We start from the raw sequence: 17,545 nt of genomic DNA on the forward strand, positions 1-17,545 counted from the left end.
GTACCGTAATATGGGGACTACCAGAAAAACTGGACCTATAATTACAATTTTTAGTGGAGTAATTTGGTACCCAATAAGAACCCAATGTACAGAATTTCAGAGAATTCAGTTATAAAACGAGCCCAAGAACCCGAAAATACTTAAAATTGGGGGTACCCTTATATGGGGGCTATACGAAAAAATGGACCTTTATTTATAATTTTTGATAGGGAGATTTGTTACCCAATAATAACTCAAAGTACCAAATTTCAGCGAGGTCAATCGGTTCTTCTTAACATTTAAAAAATTGTTAATATCATAATAAGTGAACGGAGTATTCAAGTTATCCAAACATTTCCTATCGCAATATTGAAATCAGTAAGCTAACCACTCAAATTATCAACATTTTGATTTTTTTTTAATTCACATGAACTATTTTTGGAAATGCGATGTGATATGAACTTTGCAAGAAAAACAACCTAGTTCATATAAATGTGGCTATCGGACTACGTCTAACTCCTCCAACACAAAGTGTCAAAATTTGGAATGATTGTAAATTGAATGATTTTAGCTAATATGGGAACTATTTAAACATGTATTAAAATTGTTTTGTTTGTCACAGAAAACTACATATGTTAGAAGAGCTTATAGACCTACACAAAAACATCGACCACATCTAACATTTAGTACCTTTGTTCTCCTTCAGTACGTATTTCTAAAAATATCTCCATATCTCATCGTATCTGCAACAGAAATCTAGCTCTATACTAAATTTGGGACCATTTATCGCCTTTTGTGCTCTTGTAGCACTTACTTCCAAAACTAATTCCAAATTTTATGATTCGTGCTCGATGTGTTCACCCAAATCCAAATTTAGTACCATTTAATATAAATTTACCTACCTCAAGTATGAATTTCCGAAAGTTCCTATATACCCCAATCCTAGCTCCAACAGTCAATTAAATTCCAAATTTAAGAATTCCTGCTCTATCGGTTTACATAATTCCAAATAATATCAAATTTTGTAACATAATGTAGGCATTAGTATAAACGTCCATCCGATTACCTACCACAACATATTTCCCAATTTCAAGATTCCAAGCCCAAATCCAAATTGTATCAAATTTATATATCACACATAATGACGAATTTCCCAAAACTACAGCCCAATGTTACACTCTAACAGTAACCTTTGTTTTCCAAATTTCAGTGTTCCAGCTCTATTGGTTAATCCAAATCCACATTTGGTACCAATTTGTACACATTAGTACTTTCCAAAACCTTCTACATATCCCACTCCTACACCCCAGCAGTGGCCCTAACTCCAAATTTCAGGATTCCAACTCCATTGATTCAGCCAAACTGTAAATTGTATCAAGTTTACTAATTTCAAACTTCAGGATTTGAGATCTATCGGCTAACCCAAATGCGAATTGTATCAACTTGTAGTACAAATTTCCATAACTACAGACATCACACAATTCATTTTCCAACTGTAAGATTTCAGACCAAATCCAAACGGTAAAAATTTAGTGCACATTTGTACGCATTTCCAAAACTTCTTTCATACGCCAATCCCACACCCTAACAGTAGTCATTATTTTAAATTTCAGTGTTCCAACTCCATCGGATCACCTAAATCCAAATAGTAACAAATATAGTACCATTTAGTACTTTTAGTAAAAAATAAGTGCAAATTTCCAAAACTACCTATGTTCCCAATCCTACATTCCGACGGATAATTTCAAGATTCCTGCTCCAAACTCAAATTGTATCAAATTTAGTACTGTTTTGTACTTTTCCTATACATGAGTACACACTTCCAAAGCCATATCCTTATATCGATCCTACTTTTCAACCTTGGTTCGCATTCCAAATTTCAAGTTTTTAGATCCCTCCGTTCACATGCTACGAAATTGAACCAAATTTAGTACGTTTCGTATACTTATAATTCGAATTTCCAAAAAAATATCCCTTTGTTAACACTAGAACGCCGAAGGCAGTCATTTTGACCGCTTTCCAATTTCAAGTACAAAAGCAACTGTGTATTCAATGACACTTTTTTTTAAAATTTGATGATTTTTTTATAATAAACGTATTTCTATGAGGTACAAAAAGTCACCAAATTTTAAAAAAAAGTGTCATTAAATGCACAGTTGCTTTTGGACTTGAAATTGGAAAGCGGTCAAAATGACTGCCTTCGGCGTTCTAGTGTTAAATTTAAGAGTTCTAGCTCTACCGGTTCGTAAAATACTAAAGGTACTATATTTAGAACTTTTTGTGCCGCTCTAGTACGAATTTCCAAAAAACCCTGTTTATCTGACTCCTTCTGTTAAGAGTGACACTGAACCCAAATTTCAAGATTCTAGCTTCAGACGTCAGGATGTTGATGAATCGTTTAGTGAATCAATCAGACAGTCAATCACTTAACTCTTAGATAAAATGAAACAAAATTAGCATCCGATGTGTCCAAATCCCTTACAGACATCGAATCCAGAGACATGTTACAAATGTTCGAAATTGCATTCCAAAAATAAGGATATATATATGTATCTAAGCCCATGTCCATCCGTCTGTCCATGTATTTTCTTAAACAGGCCGAACAAGCCGCACTTATTATCTGTATGAAATGAAATTTAACACGTCTCATATATTGGCTCAAGAACGAACCTTACTATATTTTGTGAAAATCGGTTCATATTTAGATACATATCTGATTTTAGCATATCGTAGAGATTTATGTATAGCACGGCTTATATATAGGCTTGTCAGATTTCATGTATACGGTGTACCACATAAACAACATATGCTTGATTGTGATTAAATTTTTCATAACGCACAGTCGGACCCCATCTTTTGGTCCCTTACTTACTCACATATATAAACTTTTGCCAATTTTCACAACTTGTTGAAAAAAAAAGAAAAACAAACTCTTTTTCGAAATGCATATTAACTTGTTCACTTATCAAATCAAGTTTAACAACCATACATATGTAATAGTTTTGTGTGTGTGTGTGTTTTTTTTTCTCCAACATACAGACCAATTTTTATGAATATTCATAAATGAATGGTTAGCAGAATTAGTGCATTCCGGGGTTAGGATATAAATGAATTCAACTCTTCTGGAATATGAATGTATAAAAATTCTTGGGCAGAAAAATGCAAAAAAAAAAGACAGAACATATGTCGATTTTTAATGAGATTGTGTAGAGAACGACCGAAATGCCATATGAATATATTAATCGAAAGTTACTCATGCATGGTATGCATATTAATAACAAAATGTGCGGAATATTTCTACATACATATACACTGGCAAATGGTGAGTCCCAAAAGGATAGCTGAATTTATATAGAATGCGAAAATATGCAGTGTAGTTGTGGGAAGTTTTAAGGACATGAAATGGGAATTCCGACGACATTTGAGCGGAAATTTAGATTTAAGGGTATTTAGTATAATTGATTTCTGATAGCGGAAAATGAAACATCAAATAAAACCAGTAAGGAAAGTAGTAAAGTCGGACTGGGCCGACTATATGATACCCTTCACCACTTTAGGTATATTCTACATATGTATCCTAACAGACGTCGCGTATTTGTAATATATCTATATTTGACCCGATTTCAGCGAAACTTGCAAGAGACTAATTTGTATTACTTCAGTACGTTGTGTCAATCCGCCAACCTATAGATCTTTTCACGAAGCTTAGCAACATCATTCTAGACTTAATTCAGTACCCTAGACCAAAATTCGTGCGATCGAAAGATATATAGGGACTTTGGGACTTACATAAAATCGGACGAAAATACATATGGGAGCTATATCTAAATCTGAACCGATTTTTACGAAACTTAGAACACGTCATTCTAGACTTGATTCAGTACGCTATGACAAATCGTATATATATATATGGGAGCTATATCTAACTTTGCATACATCTTTATATACTTAATTCAGTACGCTATGCCAAAATTCCTGGAAATGAGAAGACTTTGGTGCACCGTTTACCTAAAATCTGACGAAAATATATATGGGAGCTTTATCTAAATCAAAACCGATTTTCATGAAACTTAGCACAAATTATTATAGATGCAATTCAGTACGTTATGCCAAATTTCGTGCAAATCGAAAGATATATAGGGTCTTTGATGCACCAATTACCTTAAATCGGATGAAAATGTATATGGGAGCTATATCTAAATCTGAATGTTCACGATTGTTCACGAAACTTTGCACACATCATTCTAGACTTAATTCAGTACGCTATGCCAAAATTCGTGCAAATGAAAAGAATTCCAGGGACTTTGGTGCACCATTTACCTAAAATCGGGCGAAACTATGTATGGGAGCTATATCTAAATCTGAACCGATTTTCACGAAACTTTGCACACATCATTCTAGACTTAATTCAGTACGCTATGCCAAATTTCGTGCAAATCGAAAGATATAGAAGGACTTTGGTGCACCAATTACCTTAAATCGTGTAAAAATATATGTGGGAGCTACATTTAAATCTGAAACGATTTTCACGAAACTTTGCACACACACATCATTCTAGACTTAATTCAGTACGCTGTGCCAAATGTCGTGCAAATCGAAATATATTTAGGGACTTAAGTACACCACTTACCTTAAATCGGACGAAAATATATATGGGAGCTATATCGAAATCTAAACCGATTTCCAAACAACTTCACACAGATCATTCTAGGCCTAATTCAGTACGCTGTGCAAAATTTCGTGCAAATCGAAAGTTATTTAGGGACTTTGGTGCACCATTTACCTTAAATCGGACGAAAATATATATGGAAGCTATATCTAAATCTGAACCGATTTCCAAAAAACTTGGCACACATCATTCTAGGCCTAATTCAGTACGCTGTGCAAAAATTTCGTGCAAATCGAAAGTTATTTAGGGACTTTGGTGCACCAATTACCTTAAATCGGACGAAAATATATATGGGAGCTATATCTAAATCTGAACCGATTTTTCCAAATTTCAATTGGGTTCGTCCTTGGGCCAAATGAATGAGCTGTGCCAAATTTCATCCAATTCGAATAATAAATGCGACCTGTACCTTGTTTACAATTTAACATGGACAGACGGACGGACGGACATCGTAAATCGACTTAGAAAGTGATTCTATGCATATTCTCAAAACGAACCATGGGTCTTTCTCGATTACTTTTGCCTGTTACAAACATATGCACAAATACATAATACGCTGTACCATAGTGTATATATAAATCTGCTTTGCATTAAATAAGGAACTGTCGGCAACCTCAGTATATACTGAGGTTGCCGACAGTTAAGTACAAAATAGTTTTTCAAGGACCATCCAACACAAGGTATGGATTTTTTAAAGAAAAATTTTCAAGCATCAACACAAGGCGTGCATTTTTTAAGAATATTTTTTCAAGCATTAATTTTTTATTTTCCAAATCCCCCACTCTTCCCATATATCAATAGTGCCTGTTTCACTTTATTTAATTTTTTCGAATTTCATTTAAAACCGATTAAAAACTCTTTAACAGCCATATAACTTTACTGCAAAAATACTATCCAAAAACAGATTATAAGTAATCCCATTAACAAAATTGAAATAAAATAAAATCAACGAAAAAAGCAACAACACACACACATTCAAACAGATGTCCTATTCAATATTAAATGAAGTTTTTATTTCAATTCAATTTAACATATTCAGTGAAATGTTATTTTTTTGTGTTGTTGTTTTTGTTGTTGATAAATTGATCCAAAAAATTATATTGGATATAAAGAAAAAAAAATTCAACATCATGTTAAGTTTCCAATTTAAGAGCATGACTACAATTAAGGTTTTAATGGCTTACACAAAATTGCCGCATTCATATATAAATTGGATACATATGTGTGTGTGTGTATGTATGTTTGTGTATATTTAAGGTGGTATAACCATACCCTTATTGGGATAACCAAAATAACCCAAACTTTTCAATTCAATCAACAATTCGGGAAAATTGTTAACAGCATTAAATATTGCCTTTTCGAGTGCATCGTATTGGTAATGGGGTGCAAATGGCATCTCCTCATATGCCAGGAGAAAAACTTTACCACGTTCATTGCCAATGGCTATGGAATTACCATCACGTGAAAATCTAAGGATAAATTTTATTATTTTAATTAAATATTGATGGAATTGTGTGTTGGGATATTCTAAATTCTACTCACAGTGCCAATGTATTGTAAGACGAACCCAATTTGTGTACAGAGACTGGCTTCAGAGTACTCCTTTTTAAATCCCATATTTCGCATTGTTTTCGATTTAGTGCAATCAGTATTGTAGAATGTGTACGACTCCAACCAGCCCATTGATAGGGACCATACATATTTTGTAGGGTTATGAGAGGCTTGAAAATTCCCTCCATCCATATTCGAATGAACCTGAAAGAATAAAAACGTAAATGTTATTTATGGAATTTAACAGTAATACCATATAATTAGGATAGGCCTTTTTGCTACCCTATAAGACCTATAAAACATTATTCTATATGATGAAATGTTATAAACCTATAGTCTGAGGTACTGCTTGAAGGTTATCTGAGATCTTTTTCGAGGACATGCAGTATGGACCAATATTGTATTGTAGTATATATTTGTACTACATTGCGGAGGGGTTTTTAGATATTTACACTAATTGATTTTAATCACTCGGAAATTAGGGCTTCTCAAACTTTAAACGCGTTTTTCTCTTTTGCGAATGGCGGGCACGATAACTCAAAAACTAATAATCCAATCGATTCCAAATTTTTACACGTTTCTCTGTGAGTGTATAGCTATCGTATGAATTAGGATAAAGCCAATTGGTGAAGATCTTCCTTATTATACCCTTCACCACACTGTGGTGTGGTATTATGTCTTTGTGCATATGTTTGTAACAGGCAAAAGGAAACGAGATAGACACATAGTTCCTTTTGAGAATATGCATACAATCAATTTCTGAGTCGATTTATGCATGTCCGTCCGTCTGTATATGTTAAATTGTAAACAAAGTACAGGTCGCATTTATGATCCGATTTGGATGAAATTTGGCACAAGTCACTTATTTGGCCCAAGGACGAACCCTATTGAAAAATCGGTTCAGATTTAGATATAGCTCCCATATATATTTTCGTCCCATTTAAGGTAAATGGGGCACCAAAGTCCCTCTATATCTTTCGATTTGCATGAAAATTGGCATAGAGTACTGAATTAGGCGCAGAAAGATGTGGGCCAAGTTTCGAGAAAATCGGTTCAGATTTAGATATAGCTCCCATATATAGTTTCGTCCGATTTAAGGTAAATGGTGCACCAAAGTTTCTATATACCTTTCGATTTGCATGAAATTTGGCACAGCGTACTGAATTAAGTCTAGAATGATGTGTGCTAAGTTTCGGAAAAAATTGGTTCTGGTTTCGATATAGCTCCCACATATACATATATATTCGTCCGATTTTACATAACTGGTGCACCAACCTTCTAATGTTTGTCCGATTAACACGATTTTTTGCACAACGTCAAGTTGAGACTTGAATAACGTTATTGCGTTTTGTTGAAATTGATGTAGATGCTGTCATAGCATCCGTATGTTTTTCGAATGGATGTCTGAATGAAATTAAAATTTTAACAGTGCGGCGACCAAATAGCGTGTATTAGATTTGCTATAAGTCGTTTTTCATAAATTTGTCCCATGGTACGAAGTCGATATTAAATCTGCCCGAATGAAATTAAATTTATCATAGGCTACAGAAAGACTTGCGTATGTTCCTTGGAGGGGATACATATGTACAATGATGTATGCCCAAAGTGCATTGGTATTGATTTACCAGCCCATTGAATATTCTGAAAAATTAAAATCGAGAATGGGTGGGTTTCCTTTAAGTCGATTTACAAAATTTAGCATAGGTTGCAGAATGACATGTGTAGGGATTGATGTTAGTCGAATTACATATAGATTAAAATCACATATTTGTGCTCGTTCAATTTCATGTCTTGTCGAAAAGGCGACATCTGTTAGGATACGTTTGTAGAATATACCCAAAGTGGTGAAGGGTATCATATAGTCGACGCAGTACGACTTTACTACTTTACTGGTTTTGTATTTTGTCAAATTGTATTTTCTCAACTTGTATTTTCTCAACTTCGTAATGAAAATGATCAATATTAACCCACATTCATAAAGGTACCTCCCAAATGTCAGTAACATGGGGAGTTTGAACACGTTTTTCAAACCTTTTTTTTAATCGTTTTTCATAGAAATTATCATGCCATAGTCTGAAAGTAGACAAACTAGACATACAAAAATAATTATAAATATTGGCCACTGTACTCATGTTCTGTTCTGGGGTCTGAACTCTTTTTAAGAAGGAAGGATTGGACAATTTCAATGTATGTCCCTCTTTTACATAGCCCCTATTTAAGGGACAGATTTAAGGCATTTGGCAAATGCCGCTATTACAAAACGTATTCCTCAAATCGGAAGTAAATTTCGCAGAGAATAAGAAATCCTCCCAGAAGGGTCTATACTTTTACATACCTTTCACATAAGAGACCACCACACTCAATTACATTCTCAGTTTCAACCAGTGAGCGGAACAGTATAGTCGGAGGGGGGTCATACGATACCCTACACAACTGCCATGGAACTCTTACTTTCTCTTACTTGTTTATTCCGATCCTGGGCAATTTGTCGTGACATTTGCACCCTCTTACCCGATTAGAGGTCAACAGCACCTCTCCCTTATACTGACATATTTTCCGAATATCACAAATATTCAGTACAGCCCTTTTAATTACTTGTTCAGATTTCCTTCGCCGTTGATTGTGTTATGATGTTCGGCTTATAATTGTAGCCTATAGATCGAATCGAAAAAAAAATAAGTTTTCGGTCCATTTCATTCTAAAATTATTATCTAATCATCACCGAATGTTATAGGCGCTGTCCTTGGCCATAACTGTAACTTCAGGGAAAATTTCAAAGCGATCAGCTCTATATTTTCGCCATCTAGTGTGTTAATGGGTTACTAAATAATATTATATGTGAATACATACGCAGCTGTAAATATTTAAGTGCAACTCCCCCATCCGAGTACATACGACAACATAATTGGTATCAACTTAAAGGTCAAGCACCCCTCTTGAATATACTGTCAACTTCTCGGCTCCATGTCCTTCAGGAGTACATATATACGCCCCAGAATACACATTTTTTCACTTTTCACACAAAAGTCTGGACCCACAAAATATTAACTGCTCTTTATCAAATCAAGCAGGCTTATTCTTTGGCCCATTGCCCTTCTCCATGTAAAATTTCGCGATGTCCGGCCATATTTGCGTCATCTGGACCGACCAGAAAAAACGACAAAAATAAATTTTTGGCCATTTCTTTACCAAAAAAATAGGGGTCTTCATTGGCCAGAACCCATCCTACATGCAAAATTTTGTCAAGATTGATCCATAACTGTGGCCTGTATCGTGTTTACAAATTATAATGAACAGACGGACGGAAACACATGTCACATCGACTAAGCTAGTTTGATCGGTATACCTAAAGGTGTTAAAAACATTGGCGTTACAAACATAGTTGTGCAGGGTATACAAATTCTATTTTGGTTTTCTATTTTCTATTAAATTCGAACATACACTAATTCAAGAATATCCCTTTCATATTTCGAGTGAAAATCTCAACAAATACTTTAGACACTTTATAGATGTGAACTAAGATTCATGCAATCGGTCAAGATAGTTCTTATTTTCTATCTCGGTTTGTGGTCGAAAATAGGGAATTTTCAAAAATTACATTGCAAATGTTCCCCGTTTTGTTAATTTTTGTGCGGGACATATACTTTTTCGAATGCCGTTGGAATTTATGGAATCGAACGTTCAAGATCGAAGATTCAAGATTTTAGTCACATTGCCTCGTGTAATTAGCTCTAACTTTGCATTCCTTGTTCTTGAACAGACAGGGTGAATGATCTCGATGTATTGAACAATTTTGCCGCATTTTCCACTAAAAAGCGTTCTTTGCAACAAACTTTTCGATAAAGGACCCCTTAAGGCAACCCCACCCATTCTCGATTTTAATTTTTCAAGATTTTCAATGGACTGGTAAATCAATACCAATGCCTGTTAAGGTTTGTAACTTTACACATATATAATTGAAGATTTAAAATAGAAGAAAAATAATTTACAAAAAATTTTTGTTATTCTTTTGTTGTTGTTTTTCGTAATTAAAGAAAAGTCCTTATTTTCGATGGTGGGCATGATAACTCCTCACTGGAACATCGAAATCCGAATATTCCAACGGTGTTAGAAAGAGTACATGTCTGGCTCTCGTATGAACTAGGATTATTGACTTCGCTCTAAAATTAACAAAATGGCGGGCCTTTGAAAAAATATTTTTGGAAAATCGCCGATTTTTTACCAAAACTCAAGTTAAAAAATAAGGAAGATCTTCACCGATTGGCTTTATCCTAGTTCATACGATAGCTATACACTCACAGAGAAACGTGTAAAAATTTGAAATCGATTGGGTTATTAGTTTTTGAGTTATCGTGCCCGCCATTCGCAAAAAAATGTTTAGAGAAAAACGCGTTTAAAGTTTGAGAAACCCTTCAGCCGTCACTTGATGCTGAGGCAATAAATCGGCTATATCTTCAAGAGTTCTTGAGATTTTCATTTGAAATTTTATAGGGACGTTCTTTAATTAGTGTAGATGCGAATTATATCAACAACATTTTTGACACCGAGAATGGGGGGGGGGGGGTCCCCTTAATTGTTGGTATTTTAAAAGTTTGTAGCCCAATTTACCAATCTGAACAACAATTTAAGTAAAGTACTCCTCATATAATGGAGGAAGGTGGAAACAATTTATATTACTTTTAACTTATTGGCCTCTCTTTTCATTAGACGATTGTTAGCAGCGATTCTTGTGAAATCCGAGTACATGTGATAGTCGCATGGGGTCAGAAAGTAATTCCAAGTCCTATTCATAGATTTTTTATCGTCGTTTCTTTTTTATTTGTGTGCGCAGTTTTCTCAGTGATTTAATCCTTGAAAGGTGCTATGCAAAGTTGACCTTATTCTTGCAAGGACGACTATGCAATTTACTTCATGTACTTCCCAAAGTGCAGAGTCTACAACTTTTCCGAACGGGTGTATACTGAGCAGCCCACTCGTATGACTATCGATTGTACTTCAAAGTGGAATGATGGACTCTTTTCTCACCAATAATCCCAATTCGATGCAACCGATGTTCGAGTTCATCACGTATTATCAAGGTAGGAAAAACTAGCCCTTGTAGCACACATACTACGTCACAACTGCTTTTACCGTATCTGGAGTCAACTTCAAAACATAACTCACTGATTGTTTATTTTCCGATTAATCTTCTGAGGGTGATTTCAGAAAACTCGAAAGTTTTAAATACTACAAGTTAGATTGTAACGTGTCTAGAACCTTTAATATGCAAACAAGAGCTTTTAATATTCTAACTACCTAAAAACTTGAACTCATATTGAATATTTCTATGGGAATCTTCATTGGAAAACCAAATGGAAAGACATGACATAATCCGAACAATTTACCGGAGGCTAGACATAAAGGGGATATTCCTAAAACGTGTACAAACCTATAAATACCCCTTGCATTAAGTACATATATAAATACTTCTCTATTAGAATACCCTCCGGTCGTTTATAAAGACTACCTGAGCTTCAACTTGTCTGCAAAGATTTCCTGCCTGCAAAAGAGCTCGTCTCTATTGGCAAGCGGTCTTCAACACATCTATACAGACATACGAACTTTAGCTGATCTATACATACTACCTTCAGCTTGTCTATAAAGGCGATCTCTGCTTATAACAATCCAAAACATAAACTTATGCCCGTTTTATTTTATTTATATATCTTCTTTGATAATTAAATACATAAATGAAATTTTACTCACCAATCATTGCCGCATGTAAGAAACAACTTAGGCGACCATGGGGAAAAATCCATACAATTAACAGCGCCCTTATGAGTTTTCAATACTTCCAAATAATGATGTTGATAATTTGTTGAACATTTATGCAGACAACCCTCATCCGTTAAAATATAATAAATATCCGCGTGTAATGGATGTTTTGTCAAATTCAAGCATTGTGGTCGTGGATTGGCTTCCTGAGTAGCAGCATTTAACACCGTAACCGGCAAGCCTTCTGGTTTACCTTCAATGCGCTCTAAAGACATTTGTTTATTACCCAGTAAATAAGGCCCACGTATTATGTGAAATCTCGTAACAGAACCATCTTGTGATAGCGAAAGAAAGGGATCGATATCATCAACACCATCGTCATCGGAATTGCCACCTTGTTTTATCCATTTAATTGCTAATACTGGATCCACTCCAGGTGAGGAACTACGTTGTGATATTGCCACAGGAGGCTGACTAAATTTTGATATATCCCGCACCTCAATTGAACCATCGAAAAGTCCAATGGCCAATAAATTCGGCATGTAGGGTGAAAATTCCAATGCCACCACGGGGTAGTTGTAGAAATAGTAACGTTCCGGATCACAAGGATTTTTAATGCTCCAAATGCATACCTCACCGGTGGAAGGTAATTTCGCCGCCTGATAAGAATAAATGCCATAGGATACGGCTAAGATATCACTATTCGAATAGCAGAAACTCATATCGGATACAGCTCTACGTTCATTATCGGGAGCATACGGTTGTATGGTAAATAAATTCTGCAGGGAATATTTATAATTTATATTCGAAATTGTGAGTGGAATGGAATCCATATTGCGGAATCTTCTTTGAGCAGTTTCGAAATTATTGCCGGCCAACAGACGTTTCAAAACCGTGCTGGCCCAATGGAAGGAGGGTAATTTCACTATGGCAGCAAATTGTTGTTCTCGCGACAATTTTGTAATGTTTTCTTTTTCGGTTTTATCTTCCTGATCCTCCAAAGCAAATGGATCCACTTCTTCAAGTTTCCGATAAGTATCAAACATTTCAAAATATGAAACATAACTACCAGTATCTGTCGTATCTTTGCGAATTGTATTCACTTTACGCGATTTAAAGAGACTATCATTAGTCTGGGTTTCAGCATCGGATCGCCGCCGCACCTTTCCCTTTCCTATGGTCAAATAATCATATTCCTTATTATCTTTTTCTGCATAGTTGCCATCTTCGGTATTCTTAATGGCTGTCATGCTTTGTTGTTCGTAAAGTAAAATAAGTTCGGTCTTACGGAGAACCACTCGTATGAAGGGTAAATTGAATTTTGTTTTTATATCTTTTTCGGTTTTATCTTCGATGGACGAGGAGGAGGATGAACTGGATATGTCGATGTATGGTGATATGGCGGTGGAAGTTCGCAAGTCCGTAAGCATCCGCTCGCTGCCAATCTAAAGGAGAAGGAAATAATTTAGATTCAGATTTCGATACGGAAAAGTATAATTCGAACAAAAGCCACAGGCTAGGGCCTCGGAGCTTTTCCGAAAATGTGTGAACTATTTAAAATCGTGCGGAATCTTTAAAATCGCCTTTAAATTAAGCTCTTTTAGAAAGACTCCCTCCCTTCTCTAATAACTACTTCCTAGGTTACATATATAAAATCTCCACGAGCTTCATTTAGTCCCTAAAACCCTGGTATCTACAGACTTCCAGAATTAAGCTCATTACCACCGATATCCGGACTTTAGCTGGTCCTTCTATCTCAACTCCCTTCAGCTTTCTATAAGACACTCTTCAGCTCGTCTATAAATACCCTTCAGTTATAGGGATTACTTTCGACTCGCGTATAAAGACTCCATTCGACTCGTGTCTAGAGACTCCTTCGACTTGTCTATGAGACTCCCTTCAGCTCGTCTATGAAGACTTTTTCAGCTTGTCTATAGAGACTCCCTTCAGCTCGTCTAAAGAGAGTCTCTTCAGCTCGTCTATAGAGACTCCCTTCAGCACGTCTATAAAGAATTCCTTCGTCTCGTCTATAAAGACTCCTTTCAGCTCGTCTATAAAGACTCCCTTCAACACGTCTATAAAGACTCCCTTCAACACGTCTATAAAGACTCCCTTCAGCTCGTCTATAAAGACTCCCTTCAGCTCGTCTATAAAGACTCCCTTCAGCTCGTCTATAAAGACTCCCTTCAGCTCGTCTATAAAGACTCCCTTCAGCTCGTCTATAGAGTCTGCCTTCAGCTCGTCTATAGAGACTGCCTTCAGCTCGTCTATAAAGATTCCCTTCAGCTCGTGTATGAAAGACTCCCTTCAGCTCGTCGATATAGATTCCTTTTGACTCGCCTATAGAGACTCCCTTCAGATCGTCGATAGAAACCCCCTACAGCTCGTTTTGAAGACATATTCCAGCTCGTCTATAAAAGCTCTCGGCTTTCAACTCGCGTATAAACATCATCTATAAAACTCATTTAAGACCGTCTATAAAAAAACTCCTTGCTTTTCAGCGTCTCTGTACTGTCACCCTGGGCTTTAGTCCGTCCACAAAAAATCTCTGCCTATAAAAACTTCCTGAGATGCCGCTTGTCCATAAAGAATCCCTGCCTTCACATTTCGTATAAATTTTCATATAAAAACTCGTCAATAAAGATACCCTGAGTTTCAGCCTGTCCACAAAAACTGCCTGACTTTCAGCACATAAATAAAAATTTTCAGCACATAAAAAACTGCAGTCCGTCCCTAAAGACTCCCTGAGCTACATATCGTCTACACACATCCCCTGAGTTTCACCTCACAAGTAAGGGCTTCCTGAGCATCACCTTGTTTTTAAGCGTTCCCTGAGCATCACTTCATCTTTAAAGGCTCCCTGCTCGCATTGAGGAAATATTATTCCCTAACACCCACATTTCTTCCACCTTACCCCTGTGACAATATCCTCCATTGATAGATGAAAACCAACACCACGACTTGACTTGGCTCTCAGTATCGAACTTGCAGTTCCCTTAAATCCACCCGAATCGCCTCGGCGTTTTTGAATGCATGACACTTTTTGTTTCAATTTTTTATATCCCTCTGTATCGTATGGCACCTCAATTGGTTTGGGTGTTACATCCAACACTTCACCATCGATTGTTTCTTCAATTTTCAAATAATCACGAATGTCCAATGCTCGTTGCACCTCCATATCAATATATTCATAATAGCTAAGCCGGGTCGAAGGAATAGCTTCCTTGGAAGTTCGTTTATCCAGCAAGAACATTTTCTTTTGTATCGGTAGTTTTCTCTGCAATTCGAAACAATGTTGATGTATAATTGTATATATCAGGAATTTTTGAGAAAAGTGTATATTACTTCATCATCTTGTGAGCCTTTAGTTTTGTCATCACCCGATGGCTTAGAAAATGTGGTTACTTTGGGTGCAGCCATTTTCAAATTATTTATGCAATACGAAAATATATTTTTCAGTTTTTGTAATTGGGGGTTCTTCTAATTATTGACAGACTGAATATGAATATAAACAAAAGTTGACATCAGGGTAGAAATATATAATTGGTATGTTCCCGTACTGCAAGAATCTACTATTTTTACTACGATAACAAATTTTCCTTTATGATATCGAAAATAGTAAAATCTAGTAGATTCTTGCAGTACGGGAACAGACCAAATAATATACCTTGGTTACCAATCTTAATAATGAACTCTACCAGCACATATCGACAAAAAATAGATATGATCAAAGTTCGACCGGGATATCTTGAGGTGAATAACAAAAAACTCTGCAATTAGTGTCTTCCGTTTGCAACACCTCGAAATATTCACCTGAACCCCAAATATATATAAATTATTGGTCTGTTCCCGTACTGCAAGAATCTCCTAGTATTTACTACGATAACAATTTTTCCTTTATGATATCGGAAAAAATAGTAAAAACTAGTAGATTCTTGCTGTACGGGAACAGGCCATATATACATGTTTTCGATCAGAATAAAATTCTATGTCGATTTAGTCATGTCCGTTCGTCTATTGATATAGCAAGCAATTTGTAAGACAGAACTTTCACATTTTCAACAGATATTGCTAGTGCTAGTAGCCTCCAAAATGTCGGCTTTTTGGTCTGAATTTTGGAACTGATTTTGGATTATCATTCGCTTGAAAATTTACATATTAAATGGTCTGTTCCCGTACTGCAAGAATCTACTATTTTTTACTCCGATAACACTTTTTTCCTTTATGATATCGAACAAAATAGTAAAATCGAGTAGATTCTTGCAGTACGAGAACAGACCAAAAATTAACATGTTTCGACATAACCACAAAAGGGTAGCCTCCCTACTAAAAATGTTTAATATTGGACCCTGTTCCTGGATAGGCCCAAAAAGTCAAATTTTTCAACCAATCGGCTCGAATTTCATATTTTGGGTTCTCCTTGTGAAGGAATTCTCATTACTAAAAATTATTAATATTGGACCATTTTTCGGTTGTTCCTAAAGCGGTAACTCTATTATTCCGTATTGTGGGGGTTTCGAGTTCGTTTTTCAATCTTTTTTAAAATTATTTACTATTTTGAACTATCTTTGGGTAGGATGTCTCCCTACAAAAAAATGTTAATATTGGTCCATATTTTGGGGTGCCACCCATAAAGCTATACCTCCAAAATTTCAGCATTTTAGGGACTTTGGACACACTTTTCAATCGAATTGTGTCCATTTTCATATTTTCGTTTCTTATGGGGTAGAAAATGTGCCTGTCAAAAATTATGAAGATTGGTATGTATTTTGAAGGGTATAACCGCATTCTCCACTTGAAAACATATGTATGCAGAAATGTTTCTACATTGGTCTGTGTTTGGACATAGATCATAAATGATCAAATTTTTCCTGGATGTCTGTATTTTGTCATTATACCCTACACAACTATGTTGTAGGGATATTATAACATTGTGTGGCCTCAAGAGTTTGTAACGCCGCGAAGATTTTGTAACGGCACTTTTAAGTACATCGATCGTCATACCTCGACTAGATGAGTCGATTTAGACATGTAAGACCGCCCATTTACACTATAGTTATGGACCTATTGTCACGAATTTTTGCATAACACCGGTTCGGTCTAATGTAGACCCCTTTTGTTTTTGGTAATAATCGGTTAATGTTTAAGAGATGAAATAGACAAAAAACTTTATTTTGTCGGTTTCAGGTCGCTCCCGAGGCCATGAGAAAGGGAATATGGACAAAGAATAAGCATGAACGTTTTGGTGAAGATTGATCAATATTTAGCTGATCAAATGGACCCGATGCATACTCTGGCGTAAAATTTGAGCCTTAATGGTATAGACCCGATTAGTAGTCGCTCTACATGCCACATTTGTAATTCGAATATCACAAATTTTCCATGGGTAAGGTGATCTGACAGTATCTGGAAGTGTTTTATGCGAGTACCTGCCCATAGAGCTACCTCGCAGTGGCTGAGCCACAGGCGGATATGAGCCCACCAGCGCACCAGCACCGAAGTACTGTACCAATTGGAGAGCATGCAGAAGGCATAATCTCCCCCTTGGTGAGGGGCGAAACCACAACCCCCGCGAAGCTCCCCAGGGGGCCA

General features: G+C 36.0%; 1 protein-coding gene across 1 annotated transcript; it reads right to left on the bottom strand.

Annotated features, from left to right (window-relative positions):
• Positions 1-5,900: 5,900 nt before the first annotated feature.
• Positions 5,901-15,373, bottom strand: LOC133333542 (dynein axonemal intermediate chain 4-like). The gene is made up of 5 exons (XM_061541858.1): positions 15,299-15,373; positions 14,868-15,230; positions 11,945-13,398; positions 6,191-6,403; positions 5,901-6,117 (listed from the first exon to the last, which is right to left on the bottom strand). The coding sequence occupies exons 1-5, from the start codon at positions 15,371-15,373 to the stop codon at positions 5,901-5,903; spliced, it is 2,322 nt and encodes a 773-aa protein (XP_061397842.1).
• Positions 15,374-17,545: the final 2,172 nt, after the last annotated feature.

This window comes from Musca vetustissima, unplaced genomic scaffold (genome assembly GCF_032173495.1).
Source record: "Musca vetustissima isolate MV318-11 ecotype Yass unplaced genomic scaffold, APGP_CSIRO_Mvet_v1 utg50402, whole genome shotgun sequence".
Classification (NCBI taxonomy): domain Eukaryota; kingdom Metazoa; phylum Arthropoda; class Insecta; order Diptera; family Muscidae; genus Musca; species Musca vetustissima.